The 17,115-nt window shown below is 40.7% G+C and overlaps 1 protein-coding gene across 1 annotated transcript; it reads left to right on the forward strand.

Moving 5' to 3' along the window:
- Positions 1–6,544: 6,544 nt before the first annotated feature.
- hsd3b1 (hydroxy-delta-5-steroid dehydrogenase, 3 beta- and steroid delta-isomerase 1) lies at positions 6,545–17,005 on the forward strand. The gene is made up of 3 exons (XM_032567581.1): positions 6,545–7,841; positions 11,821–11,985; positions 15,205–17,005. Exons 1-3 carry the CDS (start codon positions 7,691–7,693, stop codon positions 16,011–16,013), a joined length of 1,125 nt encoding a protein of 374 aa, XP_032423472.1. The 5' UTR covers positions 6,545–7,690; the 3' UTR covers positions 16,014–17,005.
- The last annotated feature ends 110 nt before the right edge of the window (positions 17,006–17,115 follow it).

Below are 17,115 nucleotides of genomic sequence, written 5' to 3' on the forward strand. Positions count from 1 at the left end.
GTCTGTGTGTAAATGATCTATGTAATGTGTTACAGTTGGTGATTTAAGCTGCGGAAATGAAGTTTTCAATAATTTATTGAATATGATTATGTTTGTATATCATGGCTTAAAGCTGAAAATATTAAAAATTCAGTTTGTATATTACATAAGACAAATATTTTTTTAGAAAATCAGATCCTGTTATGGAGTTGGGCACGTTATCCAAGTGTTTTAATGGAAAGTTAAGTAGAAGGAAGACATGGTAAAAAAAAAAAAAAAAGGTTGCCAAAACTGAAAGGATGACCAAAAGCCTACAGAAAATTAGAAAGCACAACTCATCCCAAAAAAAAAATGGGGGAGAGGAGAAGCACAACTGTGGCTGGAGTCAGTTCTTAAAGCGCCACAAAACACAGACTTATCCAAAGTATGTTTTGCATTTTATTTGTACGTCAGCAATCCAAAATCTGAAAAAGAAGAAGATTCACTATTAAGATGCTAATTTTGTTTTCCTTTTTAGGGTTTCCCCCAGTTTATTATAAGCCTGGCGGGCCACCAGGCTTTATTTGTGCCCCCACTAGTCTAAGCATTGCTTATTTAGGTCTTTTAAAAATGTTTTCATTTTTTAAGACTTTATAGTTGGTATTAATCTTCCGATTTTTTAATAGCACATAATTATCAAGTGATATTTTCAAATATCCTGTCAACTTTAAACTTTTTTTAACTCAAACACACGGCGGGCCGCTGGATGAATGACTGCTCTAACACCCAAGCACCGGGGTTAGCAAGTTTTCTGGGGGAAACCTTGTCCTTTAATCACCATGATGTATCAAGTAGCTTTTCCGTGATGTTCTAATTCACTGGGACGCACCTGAGAACCACACAGGATTGGAATCTGAGGTCGAGGTTTGACCAGTAAAGGCTCACATCCTGCAAGATAACACAAAAAAAAAACAGGCCCATAAACATTCTGACGTCTTAAAGGTTTCAGCTTGTCCAAAACACAGGAAGTTGTGGGAGGATTAGTCTGTAAAAAGCCCAGCGGCTGTTAATTTATTGTAATTAACCGATATGTCCAGTAAAACAGTGCATCTATGTTTGGTAATAGTGGTCGGGAAAGGTAAAACCCGCCACGATGCTCACAGTTTCCATCAGTCAGCCACTCGACCTCCGAACTATAGTTTACAGAGCAAACAAGGGGCTAGCTACGACTAATCATGTGGTATAATAAAAATACGTCTGACCATGCGTCAGACGGATCTTACCTTGAGATAAATCTTTCATTAGGCTGATATAACCTTGCCCCTCGCCTCCCACACACACACACACACACCCCCACCCACCCCCACACACACACACGCCAACACGCATACACAGACAACCAAGAGGAAATGAATTAGTTTCCTAATATAGTTCAGTAAAGATTGAATCAACTTGTATTTCCTCACCAAGGTTGCTAGTAAATTCGCCTTTATGAGGAAAGCAGAAAAAAAAGTTAATTATAAACTGAAAGAGAGGGAGAGAAAGTAATCACTTTGGCTAAGAAAAGAAGCTTAAAGGTATTAGGTTTTCCAGGCACATAGTGGCATTTTCATAGCACAATTAAGGAACTATATTACCTTCAGTTGTTATAAAAATGCTATATATATATATATATATATATATATATATATATATATATATATAAAATATGACTTAAAAGAAATTTTACTTTGTAATTTAATGCCTTGAAATTGGGTCCCTGCCTCTTTAAGAAGCTCCTCCTCTTTCTGAAACACCACCTTCAGGAAGTCATCACAGCATGGCTCCTCTATTAACTCTTTAACAACGTTTTTACCAGTGTTGCTCTGAGAAGTAGCTCCCATAAAGAGCTCAGGAGACAGTTCCAGCAGGTGCTTGCTAATTGCTGCTGGCTAGTCTGAAGGAGCTGAGTGGGGGAGTTGTGTGGGAGCCTTGCTCTGTAACTTGGAAGCTCGGAAACTGCAGCTCCAAGGAGGACCTTCATCCTCGAAGGCGGAGCTAGGTCCAACCAGGTGCTTTGCACAGCTGAATGGTTGCCATGGAGATTAAAGGACTTGTCAAAAAAATGCATGAAAGAATCAAAGCAACACTCCAGATATGTTTTTGATAAAGGGAATAATAAAACATGAAGTTTTTTTTAAAGCTAAAAAAAAAAAGTTGATTTTACATAATACTGCCCCTCTAAAAATACACACAGGAGTTAATTTAATACATTTTATGCAGCAAAAAAGAACATTTCCAGAGATTGAAACCCAAACGTTAATAAGGGAGGAACAAAAGCATCTGAGCTTAAAAAGTCATATCTTTACCAAAAAAAAAAAAAAAGACTCAGCAAGTCACAATTTCTGAAAGAAACAAAGCACAGCCAGGCCCGGTGGCATGGGTAGGCATTGCCTGCCCACGGAGTCAGCCGTCCCCTCCCCACCCCTGTTCTGGAAGCTGTTTGTTGAATTTACCTATAAGTGGCCAACTCTCTGTTATTGCTATATCGATTTGATACAGTAAGGGCTTCCGCACTTCCCATATCGGTGCCCTCTGTCAATTTTTTAGCAGTTAAAACTGTTTAATCCAGGGGTGTCAAACGTACGGCCCGCGGGCCGGAACCGGCCCGCCGAACGATTTGCATTTAATGCATTTAGCCCGCTGGCTAAATGCATTATCATTATTCAACAACGATTATTGAAAAAAAACATGTACTTCGTTTAATTTAAAATCTGCAGTTCCTATATTATCCACGAGGGGCGCTGTGTTTTATTCAGAGTGGACAACATGATGCAACACTGCATCGGAACTAACAGCAGATGGCAGCACTGAGCTTCAGGTCCTGTAAACGGCTTCTATTGCTTTACCAGCTTTTTACTTTGGTCCTGGCAACCTCATCAACAAAATGTCTTTGTCAAAACAGAGAAAGGTAGACACAGAGTGTCGGATTTTTCAAGAAAAATGGACTTCTTCTCATTTGTTCACGGAGGTGAATGGAAAACCCGTGCGCCTTGTGTGCCTGCAGCAGGTTTCGGTGCTTAAGGAATACAATATTCTGCGCCACTATGAAACTCAGCATGGCGAAAAATACAAGCACTTTAACGGAGAACTGAGAAAACAGAAGATAAATGAAATGTTGACGGGTCTGAGGAAACAGCGGTCTGTTTTCACCCGGAGTCCAGAGGCCAGTGATGCTGCGGTGAAAGCCAGCTAGCTAACTGCTAGCCAAATAGCGTTAGCATCAAAGCCTTACTGTTCGTCAAGAACTGCATGCTGAAGGCTGCCGAAATTGTGTGTCCTGATCAGCGACAAGCTTTTGCCAATATTAGCTTGACGAGAAAATACCGTGGCAGACAGAATTTCGGAACTATCGGCAGATTTGGAAACCAACTCAAACGCAAAACGGAGTCATTTCTCGCATTTTCTGTTGCAATCGATGAGAGTACTGATACTGCGGACGTCTCTCCACTGGCCATATTCGTTCGTGGAGTTGACGAGACGTTGACTGTCGCAGAGGAGTTTCTTGAGTCGGTGCCCATGACCGACACCACGACAGCTGAAGACATTTTCCGCTCCGTTGTTGGAGCGCTGGACAGAGTCGGGGTGGACTGGTCCCGCGCCGTAAGCCTGGCTACTGATGGCGCGCCGTCAATGATTGGGAAAAAGACAGGTGTTGTGACAAAGTTCAGAGAGAAAGTACAAGCTGCAAATAAAGGGGGTGAGTTTTGGACATTTCATTGTATTTTGCATCAGGAGGCATTTTGCTGCAAGTCGTTAAAAATGGATCGCGTCATGGAGGTGGTTGTCCGAACTGTCAATTTCATCCGAGGCAGAGCTCTCAATCATCGTCAGTTTGACAGCCTTCTCAGTGAATGCAACATCGCCCATGGTCTACCACACCACACTGAAGTTAGATGGTTAAGCAGAGGTGCTGTGCTGAAGCGCTTCTTTGATCTACGTGGGGAAATTGGACAGTTCATGGAGAAAAAAGGTAAACCTGTTCAGGAATTACAACGCCCGCTATGGCTGCAGGGCCTTGCATTTATGGTTGAGACCACAGGACACTTGAATAATTTGAACAAAATGTTGCAAGGACGCAAAAAAATTGCAACACGGTATTATGACGCCATATGTGCATTCAAGTCAAAGCTGACGTTATGGGAGACGCAGACGGCAAGCGGGGACCCTGCTCATCTTCCCTGTCTCAGAGATGTGTGCGCAGCAAGCGTTAACCGTGATGTGAAACGGTACAAAGATACGATTTCAAGGTTGCTGAGTGAGTTTGAGAAAAGATTTCAGGTATTTAGCGAACTCGAGACAGAATTCTCAGTTTTTCGCTCACCACTCACAGTCAGAGCTTCGGATGTGCCCGTTGACATGCAACTTGAAATTATTGCTTTGCAGTGTGACGTGGAATTGAAGGACAAATTTGCATCAGTTGGCTTGGACACATTTTACAAGTATCTCCTACCAGGATATCCTAAACTGACAGCACTGGCTGTGAAAATGTTGTCCATGTTTGGGACTACCTACCTTTGTGAGCAAATTTTCTCACTAATGAATATAAATAAAACAAAGCTGCGCTCAAAGCTCACACATAAGCACTTAAATGAGACTCTGAAATTGGCTGCTGCTCAGGACAGGATGCCTGATATTGATGTACTTGTCCAGGATAAAAGATGCCAAGTTTCAGGGGCAAATACTGAGTAAAACCAAATCCTATGGAATGTTACTGTCAACGTTGCACTATTAAAAATTACAGCTTTGAATATTTGCTGAATTAATTCTGTTAAAGTTAGTGCTAGTCAGTAACAGATTTACAACAAAAGAGTTTTGTTGAGTAAAATATTTATCATGCATGCAATACATGTTATGTATGTAAGTTTTTCTATATGTATACATTTTATGCATCAACAAGAAAGGTGACAAATGTACTTAATCAAATATCTGTTTAAAGCAGCTGACACTTAAGATTTCAAATGTGTGAAGCCAGACAATTTGTTCAAATTGATTCCCAGATGTGGAAAATTGATTTTAAATCATTTATTAATTTTTATCTGTTTGCTGTATTATGTCATGCAGGACAGTGTTTTTAAGTTCCAAAAACTGTGAATAAATGTTTTGCAACATTGTACAATCACTGTGATCAGTTCTTATGCATAATGCACTTAAATAAATGTAAAAGTAGTGTTGAAATTGCACATGCTTTTCTTAAAAACTCTGAGCTTTTTCATAATATATTTTGTAAAAGTGAAATTTGTTTAATATAAAAATCAACAAGTCCACTTTTATTAGTTCTATTTAATCTTGCAATGAGTTTACCTGTGTGGCCCCCTTGAGATCAGATTAAGCTGTGTGCGGCCCCTAAACCAAAATGAGTTTGACACCCCTGGTTTAATCCGTTGTTAACACGTTGTAACCTGTTTTTCCGAGCCGCCTTTCAACGCAACATGAGCGCTAAGACGCTCGCGCTGGGTTTGCCTGTCCGGCAGCGAAGGAGACCTGCTGCTGCATACACACACACACACACACACACACACCCACAAACACACACACACACACACAGGTGTGTGTTAGAATCATAGCAGCAAACCAGCAAAACGCAAAAACCTTTAGACAACATTTTCCCCCAAACCAACCGGCAGAGTTGAGTAAAGCTGTTGGATGCAGGTAATGTTAGCTAAATGATGGCTAGCTTAAACCAACACGGCACTTTAAGCTTGTTAACGTGTAGCATATAAGCTACTGGTGTTGTGTATGTTCAGCTACGTAGATTGAAAGTAAGCCGATGTCCCCTCTTAAACTCGTTTGGAGCCGGGGCTGGTTATAATGTAAACACCTGTGAATTCAATTGTGAAAATAAATCATTGTTGGAGGCAGAGCGGCGACCTGCCGTCGATTCCTGAGGTTCTCTGCGCGACGTCCGCCCGCTTCCAAAGCCGCCTTCAATTAGGTAAAAACTCAGAATACTTTACAACCCCTGCATCACGCTTATAGCTGCATATTTTAATATTTAAGACATCAGATACAAGTTAACCCTTTCATGCATAGTGGTCACTACAGTGGACAGCTATCTACAAGCCATTTTCTTGTGCTTCCTGTGGATTTTTATGTTATAAATGCACACAGACCACTGAAGTGGACACTAATGCATCCTAAAATATACCATCAACTACTGGCCATCAGCTGCAAATGCAAGAAATTATTTTTGTTAAATACAATATGGCCGACAGACAAAAAAGCATGAGAACCGACCCGGTCCCTCCTTCTACTGTAGACGACTCTTGCAAGTAAAAAAAAATATTGTGACATCAGTCACAATATTAGTATTAGTATTAGTACTAATGTACTACTGATGTATTTTTCAAATAACAACTTTGTATTTGGACAAAATTACAATTGATCACATAAATATATATATATATATATATATTTTTTTTTTTTTTTTTTTTTTTTTTACAAAAAAATTTTCCTACCTTTTTTTATGCCTTAAGAAAAAAAAATTTAAAAATGGAAAAAAAAATTCTGACACAAAGGATCATAATTCATGCATGAAAGGGTTAATTTGCGTTAATACAGACAGCAGCAGAAGTCCTAGCACTATAGCAGCAGAAGTTATGAAGAGCGCTCCTCGTTTGTGAACGGCAGCTAAAAGCGAGCTAAGTAGCATTGTGCTACTAATATTTCATATATGTCACTCGCTGCATTTTATTTCAAGTATTTTAGGGGGAAGGTATTGGAAACTTTTCAGCAAATAGATCAGAGTTAAGCTCTACAAAACAAAAAACCCAAGAATTGGTGAATTGCGAATATTAAAGTAGGAATACATTGAGATCCACTGTACTGTTAATAAAGAAGAAATATGTGTATGCATGTGTTTACATGTATGGCTTTATGTACGTAAATACATGTATACACGTGTTTAGAATAGAAAAGACTGGTAAATGACCATCATTGTCTTACAAGACAAAACATTTGCAAAATTTTTAAAAATGAGCCAGAAAATAGCAGAAATAGATGAAAAAACCCGATACATATAGTTTATTTTGTTACTTCAGTTCTTCTACGTTAGTGAATTGAGAACATCAGTAACATTTTTGGAGTTTAAAGAAGTATAAATAACCTAAAATGCTAATATATTAATTGACTTTATTCAGAATGTTTATTCAAAAATACTTTCACTTTTTTCCCGCCACGGCTCAAGATGTTACGCGCAGCAGGTGTGTGTGTGTGTGTTGTGCACACACACATGTTGTCGGACCATTTACCTTTTCCACAACTTCCTCTGGGCCTCGTTTTGCTCAGCACCAGAAAACATCACGTTCTACTCCTGGAGTAGCAGAGCCCATCCCCTTTTTTCCCACACTCCCTTGGAGCAAATAATACTTCTCTCTTTCTTTTTTTTTTTTTTCTAGTAACTTTTCTTACAAAAAGTGGAGCACCGAGGCTGAGACAGCAGAAGGTGCTGCTGTTCTCCCACTGACAGAACACCAACACAAAAAAAAAGAAAGAAAACCCCAAGAAGCCCTAGAAAATGTACACTCCTCTGCGGTCCAATTCCAGTGTCTCGTTTTGAGGAGGGTCCTCGGAAAGGAGACAGGAGAAAGAAAGAATATTGCCTTTTTTTTTCTTCTTCTTCTTCTTTTTTTTTTTTTTTTTTTTAAATCATCATTGTTATCGTTTGTTTGCACTTTTCCGAGACTTTCCAGCGATGTCTCTGAGAGGTGATGTTTGCGTGGTGACGGGAGCCTGCGGATTCCTGGGGAAGAGGCTCGTCCGGCTGCTTCTGGAGGAGGAGAAAGCGTCCGAGATCCGGCTGCTGGACAGAGACGTGCAGGCGCAGGTTTTGGAGAGTCTGGAGGGTAAAAAGAAAAAGTTTCTCTTTTTCTTTTCTCTTCCCCCCCCCCCCAAATCACATACAGAATAACGTAAAAAGGTAGCTGCGGGATTACGACGCTGTTCAGTCAAGTGTTTGCAATTAAACCCAGCGAGAAAATGCTTGCTTAATTAGACAGATAATTCATTCAAATCAGGTACGTTTGAGCGTAAAGCAAGTCAAGTGGACCCGAGAGGGTGAAAAATAGAATGCAGCGATGGAGGATAAAGTTGTCAGATCGGTTTGAGTCCGGTGGGGGTGCGGGGGGGGGGGGATAGAATCGAAATAAAATATCAGAAAATCAGTCGAGCTGTAAAAGCCAACACAACAACAAACTCCCAATAATGCAGTAAAAAAGCTCTAAGAGACGACTCCACAGCGCTCGGAAAGAGCAAGGACTCCAAAAGAGAACCAGATTTGATGGGACTTTATTTCCCGCGGCGCGGTATCAATAACGGGGTTTTATAGAAAGTGGGGACAGATCACATATGCAGGAATGAAGGAAGCAAAGGATTGAATGCTTGCAAACTTGAGGCTTTCAGACAGTTTTCTGGATTAACATCAGACATAATCCTAGCAGGATTTTCAGAATCACACCATAAATCCCCTGTAAAAGACTACAGTTACAGGCTCGACCAAACAGTGCGGCAGAACTGACAAATTAAGCATGAAAGGGTTTGTTTTGTTTTTTTCTCCCTTTCTCCTTTTTGGCACCCGCAGCTGCTGTATCCTAGAATCCAAAGAGAGTCGGTACCATCCGGGTCATTGTCACTGCGCTCGTTTAAAACCGAGTCACGAATCATATGTTCGGAGCCCCTTTGAGCCGCATGCGCACTTTTGGCAGCGTCTGATAACATTTTTGATTTGTTTGTTTGTTTTTTTCAAAGCGGCCTCGGTTGTCCTCGCTCCATTAAATTCTGAATTTGGTGTAAAAGCCGACCCCTATGTCCTCCTGGTGTGAAAAAAACAAAACCCCCAAAAAAACAAGTGCAGATATTTCATTAATTGAAAACACGCATTGATTTATATACCGAAGCACATTCCAGCAAGAGGAGGCCCAGATTTACAAACCACTAAGTGGACAAGCCTCGCTGTATTTCTCAGAGATAAAAACCACGGTTATGTAACAAGGATTTATACGTAATCAACATATCGAGCAGGTGCGGCTTCCTCCTCCACATTCAGTCCGGTAGGTTTAGTCCTGAGTTAGCCATACCTTAAAAGTAGATTTAAAAAGCAAATAAATGCTCAGATTGGTTAAAAAGCACTAGAATAATTACTTTTAAAAGTTTTCTCCAAATTTTTAGGGCTGATTATGTCCGTGTTGTGAAGTTCGCATTTACTACATGTAACTATAAACCTCACCTTGCAAAAGTATTCATACCTCTTCAGTTTTTTGGGGGGTTTTTTGCTCAAAGTTCACCCACAAACTTCAGGATGTTCTTCAAGGGTCAAAGTAGCACATCATAGTGATGTGGAAGGGAAATAACAGAGTTAATTTTTTATAAATATCTAAAAAAGAAAAAAAGTAAAAGTGACATCCTTCTTTAAAAGTCAAATAAAAACAAATATGAATATGCCGTCATCTGATTAAGCTCCTTTCTTCTAGCGAACTGTTTCTGTCTTGCCTGTTCTTGCCAAGGAAAGTAATTCCCACAACATAATGCTTCTACCACTATGTTTCACAGTGAGGTTGTAGTTTTGCATTTTGACCAAAAGTTCTATTTCTTTCTTGTATCCTTTCCCACATTTTCAATAGTTTTTGCTATATTAAAGGTGCAGAATTATGTAAAATTTACTTTTTTTTAAGCTTTGCATCATGTTAGAATGTTATTCCTTCATCGAAAAACACACCTGGAGTGTTGCCTTGATTCTTTGATGCATGTTTGATAAATCCTTTAATCTCCCATGGCAACCATTCAGCTATAAAATATGCCTGGGTGGACCTGGCTCCGCCTTCTGGAATGGAGCTCCTCCCCTGAGCTGCATTTTCTAAGCCGGATCACAGAGCAGTCCTCCCCTGTGATTCCCCCACTCGGCTCCTTCAGACTAGCCAGCAGCAATTGGCAAACACCTGTTGGAGCTGCGCACTAGCTGAGCTCATCATAGGAGCTACTTCTTAGAGAAACGCTGGTAAAAACGATGTTAAAGGGTTAATAGAGGAGCCATGTTGTGACGACTTCCTGAAGGCGGAGTTTCAGAAAGAGGAGGAGTTTTTTAAAGTGACAGAGGCCCAATTTCAAGCCATTAAGTATCAAAGTCAAATTTCTCTTAAGACATATTTGATATATGTAGCATTTTTATGGCAAGTACAGCTAATGTAGCTACTTGACTGTGCTAAAAATGTACCTGGAAAACACTAAATACTGTCTCTTTAAAAACAAAAGGGCTAGACCAGATCATTTCAACCGCACCCTGATTGCCTGACCATAAAGACTGGTTCCCAAAACCAGATTGCTAATCCCAAATTTGCTGCCTTGCAGTCACCGACTGTTTCATGAAAGCTCTCTGCACAGAGGGAGAAACCACACACACCAGAGCGCCCGCAAAATCTCTCCTTTATTTACAGAAATCACAGCATATAGAGGCAAAACGTCCCTCCCTTTCCCAATGGGGAATCAGTTTGCAATCTGTTGGCAAATCACGAGCTTTCGTTCCGGGAAGATTCCACACGGCGTCACATGGGAGAGTCACATTTATTTAGGGAAACATATAAGACATAAGAAGACTTTTGCAAGGCATTTGCACATAAATAAGGTGAACAATGTTTAGATTAACCAAACCTTCAGAATGACACCATCGACGTTGCCTTCATCATCACTGCTGCATCTGTTCACGTCACGACTTTTAAACGCAGCTCACACTGAATAAGACAGACAATTAATGTTTAGAGTTCCCAACTTGGAAGATTTTGCATCACATTAAACAAAAAAAGCAACATGTTTTCCCTGAATGTCTTTCTTTCTTCTAGGCCAAAGGCTCAAATTTGTTAACTAAAAATTAGCAATGCACCGATCTGCCTTTTTTTTTCCCCGATAACAATATTTGAGGCCAATACCGATCTGATACAGAAAAACAGCGTTGAATTGACTTGAAATGTTTCCTTTTTTAAAACACAGACATAAATGTACTGAATTACAAATTTGTTTGATAACTCTCCACCAGTACAGCACACTAACCTACACCAATTGCTTCACAAGCCTGGTCAAACATGGAAAAACAACTTTAATTTGTTAAGTTGGTGCAATCCGCAAAATAACTAGTAAATTAACTGAAGCTGGCAAAAACAACAGGTTGACTACTTTGGTCAAACCTAAAAAAAAATCATCTGCAACAAACCTTTCAAATCACTCAGAAAGTGCAATTAGGAATTCTGAATATAATGTATAATAAATAAAACATGACGTCGCTCAGAGCACGAAGCATAGAGTTAGACCCAATAGATCTGCCCTTTTGGATCGGGCACATTGTCGCCGATATCTGATCTAGAATTTTTCAATACCTCGACCGATACTGATATTAAAATCATATTGATGCATCTCTGTTAAAAATGAAAACCATGTTCATTTCAAAGCACACAGAAAATATCAGCCACAATCATAAATGTGTTAACTAAAACGAAAAATTGTGAAATCAATACCCTTCTAACAGTCTCTTGAGAGTTGAGCAACCTACGTATGTTCCTTCATATGATAGAAAGAACATTTCTTGTCTTGTGGCATCTGGTAGTTGCATTGTGCAACCTCACCTTACGGTGTTAATAAATTGTACATGTTGCCCCTCTTAAAGTACTTAATTTTAAATAATTAAAGCGATTAAATTAAGAAAAACCTAAAGGAATCGATTAGATTAGACATTTGCTTTTAAGGGTTTTCAAGTCGTATTTTGTTTTCGTGTTTGACTAAGAGGTCCAAGCTTCCATCTCAAGTTTGTGGAAAATGTCAACCTGAATGATTCCCTTTCAGACTGCAGAGGCGAGACAACACTGAGCGTCTTCGAGGGGGACATCAGAGACGGGGACTTCTTGAGAAAAGCCTTGCGTGGCGCATCGACCGTCTTCCACATCGCTTCCCTCATCGACGTTACCGAGTCCATGGAGTACAGCGAGATGTACGGAGTCAACGTCAAAGGTGAGACGTTCCAAACCGAGTGAAAGCTGACTTTATAAGTTAGCAATAAGTGAGAAAGCGTTGACCCCAAACAGATTTATTTTGTTTTTGATTCAAATCACTACACTAATTTAAAATTGAAGCTAAGACAACCTTGATTAAATTCAAATAGCAGCTTTTAAAGGTTGATTTCATGACTTATTATCCCCTAGATGTAACATCAAGTTGCGCCACCCTTGGTGTCACTGACATCCGATTGATGAAAATTCAAAGCAGTCCAATGTCGTCACGTTACCGCCACCATGTTACGACTTTTGATAAAACCATTCCTTTACTGAAATGCTTTGTTGTTTTCCTCCCAAAATGATCCACTTTGTCTGGCCAGTCCACTGAATATTTTCCCCAAAGTCTTGAGGATCACCAAGATATTTGTTGGCTAACTTTGAGATGGATCTTTGTGTTTTTGGGGGAGTTTTGGCCTTGAAACTCATATTCATACAGTGGATCCGGAAAGAATTCGCAGCGCTTCACTTTTTCCACTCCATTCCACACGTTCCAATCTCTTTTCTCAAAATTTTACACACAAATACTCTGCCATCATGATAATATGGAAAAAAAAAATTTATGTTTTGCAAATCAATTAAAATAGAAAAACCAAGAAATCACATTTATGCCGGTATTCTTCGTTTAGTACCTTGTTGATCCACCTTTGGCAGCAATTACAGCCTGAAGTCGACGATGCCACCGGCTCACTTCACCCATCTTTGGTCACTATTGCCCAGTCTTCTTGGCAGTTCCACTCAATCTTCATTGGATGAGAAATGTCTGTTCACTGCCATTTTCAGGTCTTTTTAGAGATGTTCAATTAGATTCAAGTCTGGACTCTGGCTTGGCCACCCCTGGACGTCCACAGAGCGGTTCAGTACTTTGGGTCGCTGTCCTGCCACCACCACGCTTCACCTTAGGGAGAGTATTGGTCTGGTGATAAGCCATACCGATTTTCCTCCAAACATGACGCCTGGCATTCACACCAAAGAGTTTAATCTTTGTCTCATCAGACCAGAGAATCTTGTTTCTCCTGATCCGAGTGTCCAGGTGTGTTTTGGTGAACTCCAGACAGGCTGCCATGTTCCTTTTAGTAAGGAGTGGCTTTCGTTTGACCGCTCTACCAAGCAGACCTGATTGGTGAATTGTAGCAGAGATGGTTGTCCTTCTGGAAGGTTCTCCTCTCTCCACAGACGAATGCTGGAGCTCTGACAGAGTGAACCCATCAGGTTTTTGGTCACTTCCTTGACTAAAGCCCTTTCCAACCAATTGCTCAGTTTAGCCGTCCAGCTCGAGGAAGAGTCCTGCTGGTTCCAAGCTTCTTCCATGGACCAATGATGGAGGCCGCTGAGCTCATTGGGAACTTCAATGCAGCAGAAATGTTTATGGATCTTTCTCCAAATGTGTGTTATGAGACAATCCTGTCTAAGAGGTCTGCTGACTTTGACTTCATGTTTGATGCAGGACCTCATATAAACCTGTGTGTTCCTTCCCCAATCAAGTACAATCAACTGAACTGACCACAGACGGAGGCCATTTAAGCTGAAGAAACATCTCAAAGAGAATCAGTGTTTAACAGCTCAAATTTGAGGTTCCAGGCAAGGGCTGAGAATAGTTATGTAAATGTGATTCATTGGTTTTCTATTTTTAATCAATTTGAATAATCTTTTTTTAAAATATCGCATTGTCCTAATGGGGTATATAGAATTTTAAGGAAAGAGATTCATTTAACACAATTTGGAATAAGGCTGTAACATAAAATGTGGAAAAAGTGAAGCGTTGTTAATGCTGCACCGCATGCCATTTTTGCTCAATCTTTTTTCTTTAATTGTTACATCTGGAACCCTGAAGCCTGCACTATGTAAGGTGTTTTTCTTGGTTCTCTCGCGACATCCTGGATGATTTTCTTGAAATAATTTGGTAGGCCGGTCACTTCTGGGAAGATTTGCCATGGCTTCACGTATTCCTCTCCCTCTGTGGATAATTGCTCTGACTGTGGTTCACCAGAGACCCAGCTTGGTGAAAGCCAGTTCTACGCTTCGTTCAGAGGGTCTGAGGCGTGGACTCTGCTGAAATTTTAATTTTAATTTTACCCAATCGCTAACATTTGTCCGGGAAGAATGTAACACACAAGTTTGACGCTATAATGTTTACCGAAAGTTGCCTGCGCTGTTAACAACCGTCCTCCACTGCGAAGAGAGAAGTGCCAATCGGAACAAGATGGCTGTTAATGTTAATTCAATATTTGGAACGTGGCCAACACCGACTGAACGTCTTTGTTCACATCCTCCGTTCCTTTTCTGACCAGTCAGTGACTTTTATTATCAGACTTGACTCTACCAGTCTGGCGGAAATCAAGCCTGGATATGTAGCTGGTAGTGCAGAAACAAAAAGATGTAAATAATCACAGATAGCTCATTATTTAATCGAGGGAAATTATATTTTGATATTGTGGCAGATTGGTTTGCATATAGCCAGACATCACCTTCCTACGCAATTCTGCTCGATTCTCATCTGACTTCACTGCTCTGTCTGGGATTTCTCCCAATGACTTGTATTTCTCCGGCAGAATTTCGCCAATTCACACAGCAGAAGATTTTTTTCAGCAGAAGATCAATTTTCTGTGCTGTTTTAGAATCGTAGTTTGCCTGTAGTTTTAGCAATGGCAGCAGAGGAAGTGAACGAAGCGTTCAGTCCGAGTTGGCCACACCTCCAAATATTGAATTAACATCAACAGCCGCCTCGTTCGGCTTGGCTCTTCTCTTTTCAGAGTGGAGGATGGCTGTTTACAGCGCAGGCAATTTCCAGTAAGCTTTGTAAGCAATTGGGTGAAGATTAAAACGTCCAACACAGTCCACGCCTCCAGAAAGCAATCGCTTCTCAACAACCGAGAGTCCAGACCCTCTGAATGAACGAAGCGTAGAACAAGGATCTGGTTTTTACCAGGCTAGCTTGTTTGGATGAAATCATAATTTGAAAACTGTTTCTTTAGGCTATATTTGCCTTATTGATTCTTTTGACTAAGAATCAATTGACTTCTTAAGAGTAGTTTGTATAAGTCACCATGTATGTTCCCTTTTTTCAACAGCAACAAGAAAATTGGCAAATGAAGAAAGGGGGAGCCTGTCCTCTCAGATTAAACTAATTAGTCAGTGATATAGTTACCAGCTTAACTTGTGATCTTTTGCGTTGCAGGAACTCAGCTGCTTTTGGAGGCGTCTATCCAAGAGAACGTGGCCTCTTTCATCTACACCAGCACGATGGAAGTGATGGGCCCGAACCCCCGAGGAGAGCCGATAATCAACGGCACCGAGGACACGGTTTACGACACCACCCTGAAGTTCAACTACAGCAAGACCAAAAAGGAGGCGGAGGACAGAACCCTTCAGGCCAACGGCGAGACGCTCCAGAACGGAGGCCACCTCTCCACCTGCGCCCTCAGGCCCACGTACATCTACGGGGACGGCTGCCGCTTCCTGCTGTACCACATGGGCGACGGCATACGAAACAAGAACGTTCTCTTTCGCATGTCCGTGCCGGAGGCCCACGTGAACCCGGTCTACGTGGGCAACGCGGCCTTCGCTCACCTCCAGGCAGCCCGTAGCCTTAAAGATCCACAAAAAAGAAACGCGGTCGGAGGGAGGTTTTACTACCTCTCCGACGACACCCCGCCTATGAGTTACTCGGACTTCAATCACGTTCTAATGTCTCCCCTCGGCTTCGGCATTCAGGACAAACTCGTGCTGCCGCTCCGCCTCTTCTACATCCTGTGTTTTCTCCTGGAAGCTCTCTGCACGATCCTGCGACCGTTTGTCCGCATCGTGCCGCCGATGAACCGGCAGCTGCTCACCTTGTTGAACACTTCGTTTACCTTCTCCTACGAGAAAGCCAAGAAGGACCTGGGCTATGTCCCCCGGTACAGCTGGGAGGAAGCGCGCAGACGCACCACCGAATGGCTCGCCTCGCAGCTGCCAGCGGAGAGGGAAAAAATCATGTCCAGTTAATAAATTACAGTCTTAAAACTGGGAAATACGTTCCAGAATAACACACATTTCATTCAGTGGCTGAAGCCGCAGTGTGAAGGAGCTGCTCAGAAATAAATGAATGACATCTGGCTCATTTTAAAGACGCAGTCACTCAAATTAACTCACGCAAGGTCCTTCACCGTTATTGGTACCCCTTGCAAAGGGGAAACCGAAAGCTTTAAAATAGATTGTGAAGGAGACTTGCTGACCCTAAAAAGCCACACGCTTGATTTCTTTTCTTCTCTTCGCTCTTTCTTTTGGTTTCTCTCTTTAGTACTTTCTCTAAAATAAATCAGTTCCATTTGTTTTAGCCATTAGATTGGTACCAATCATTGTGAAAAAGCAATTCATGTATTTTTGCTGTTAAATAATGCTAACTTCAGTTAAATCTAATTTACAGTAATAGTTTTGAGGAGATTCATCACCAATTATCAGAAGTATTTATTTCCTAATATGCCCTGGCTCTACTGTATAAAATTAACCAAGTTAAAATGTGACATTTTCAGGGTAAATTATCTTTCTGCAACAAGAAGGACGTCACACGCCGTCTCTCACTATGTATGCGTGTCAATAAATACATAGTGTGCTGTTTAAGTTAGGTGATGAACATCTATGAGAAATCATGCGCTTAAAAACAGAGTTTTATTCCAGCTGTCATTCTAATAAAAGTAACAGAGAAAATTAGTTTTTCTCGTGGCGCATTTTCTGTTTTCCTCACCAATTTGGTGTCAGCGTTGTTGTAAAAGTCGGTCTTTGATGGATTTATTGATTGATGCCACAATGGAGTAAATGAATTTTCTCGTCAAAATGTGATTTTTTTTTTTTTTTTTTGCTATATTGAGTTTATTCAAACATGTAAACTCGTGTTAATTGTGCTACACTGATACTGGAAAATATATACAGGGAAACAATAACAACAGCACACCATGAAGATATGATTATTATTCATCAATAAAATGAACCATTTCAATCATAAGTAAAACACAAACGGACAGACGAATCCAAATAATAAGCTTTTAGTTTTACGAGTTGTGATTGGTTGATTTTTGACTGTATTGTTTAAATGAGAAAATCAGAAATA

This window comes from Xiphophorus hellerii, chromosome 7 (genome assembly GCF_003331165.1).
Source record: "Xiphophorus hellerii strain 12219 chromosome 7, Xiphophorus_hellerii-4.1, whole genome shotgun sequence".
NCBI lineage: Eukaryota > Metazoa > Chordata > Actinopteri > Cyprinodontiformes > Poeciliidae > Xiphophorus > Xiphophorus hellerii.

Excerpts from the sequence above, each read along its gene's own strand:
- hsd3b1 (XM_032567581.1), top strand. The coding sequence starts at position 7,691 with ATGTCTCTGAGAGGTGATGTTTGCGTGGTGACGGGAGCCTGCGGATTC. Across the intron at positions 7,842-11,820 it reads GGTTTTGGAGAGTCTGGAGG|ACTGCAGAGGCGAGACAACA; the intron begins GTAAAAAGAAAA and ends ATTCCCTTTCAG. Across the intron at positions 11,986-15,204 it reads GTACGGAGTCAACGTCAAAG|GAACTCAGCTGCTTTTGGAG; the intron begins GTGAGACGTTCC and ends TTTGCGTTGCAG.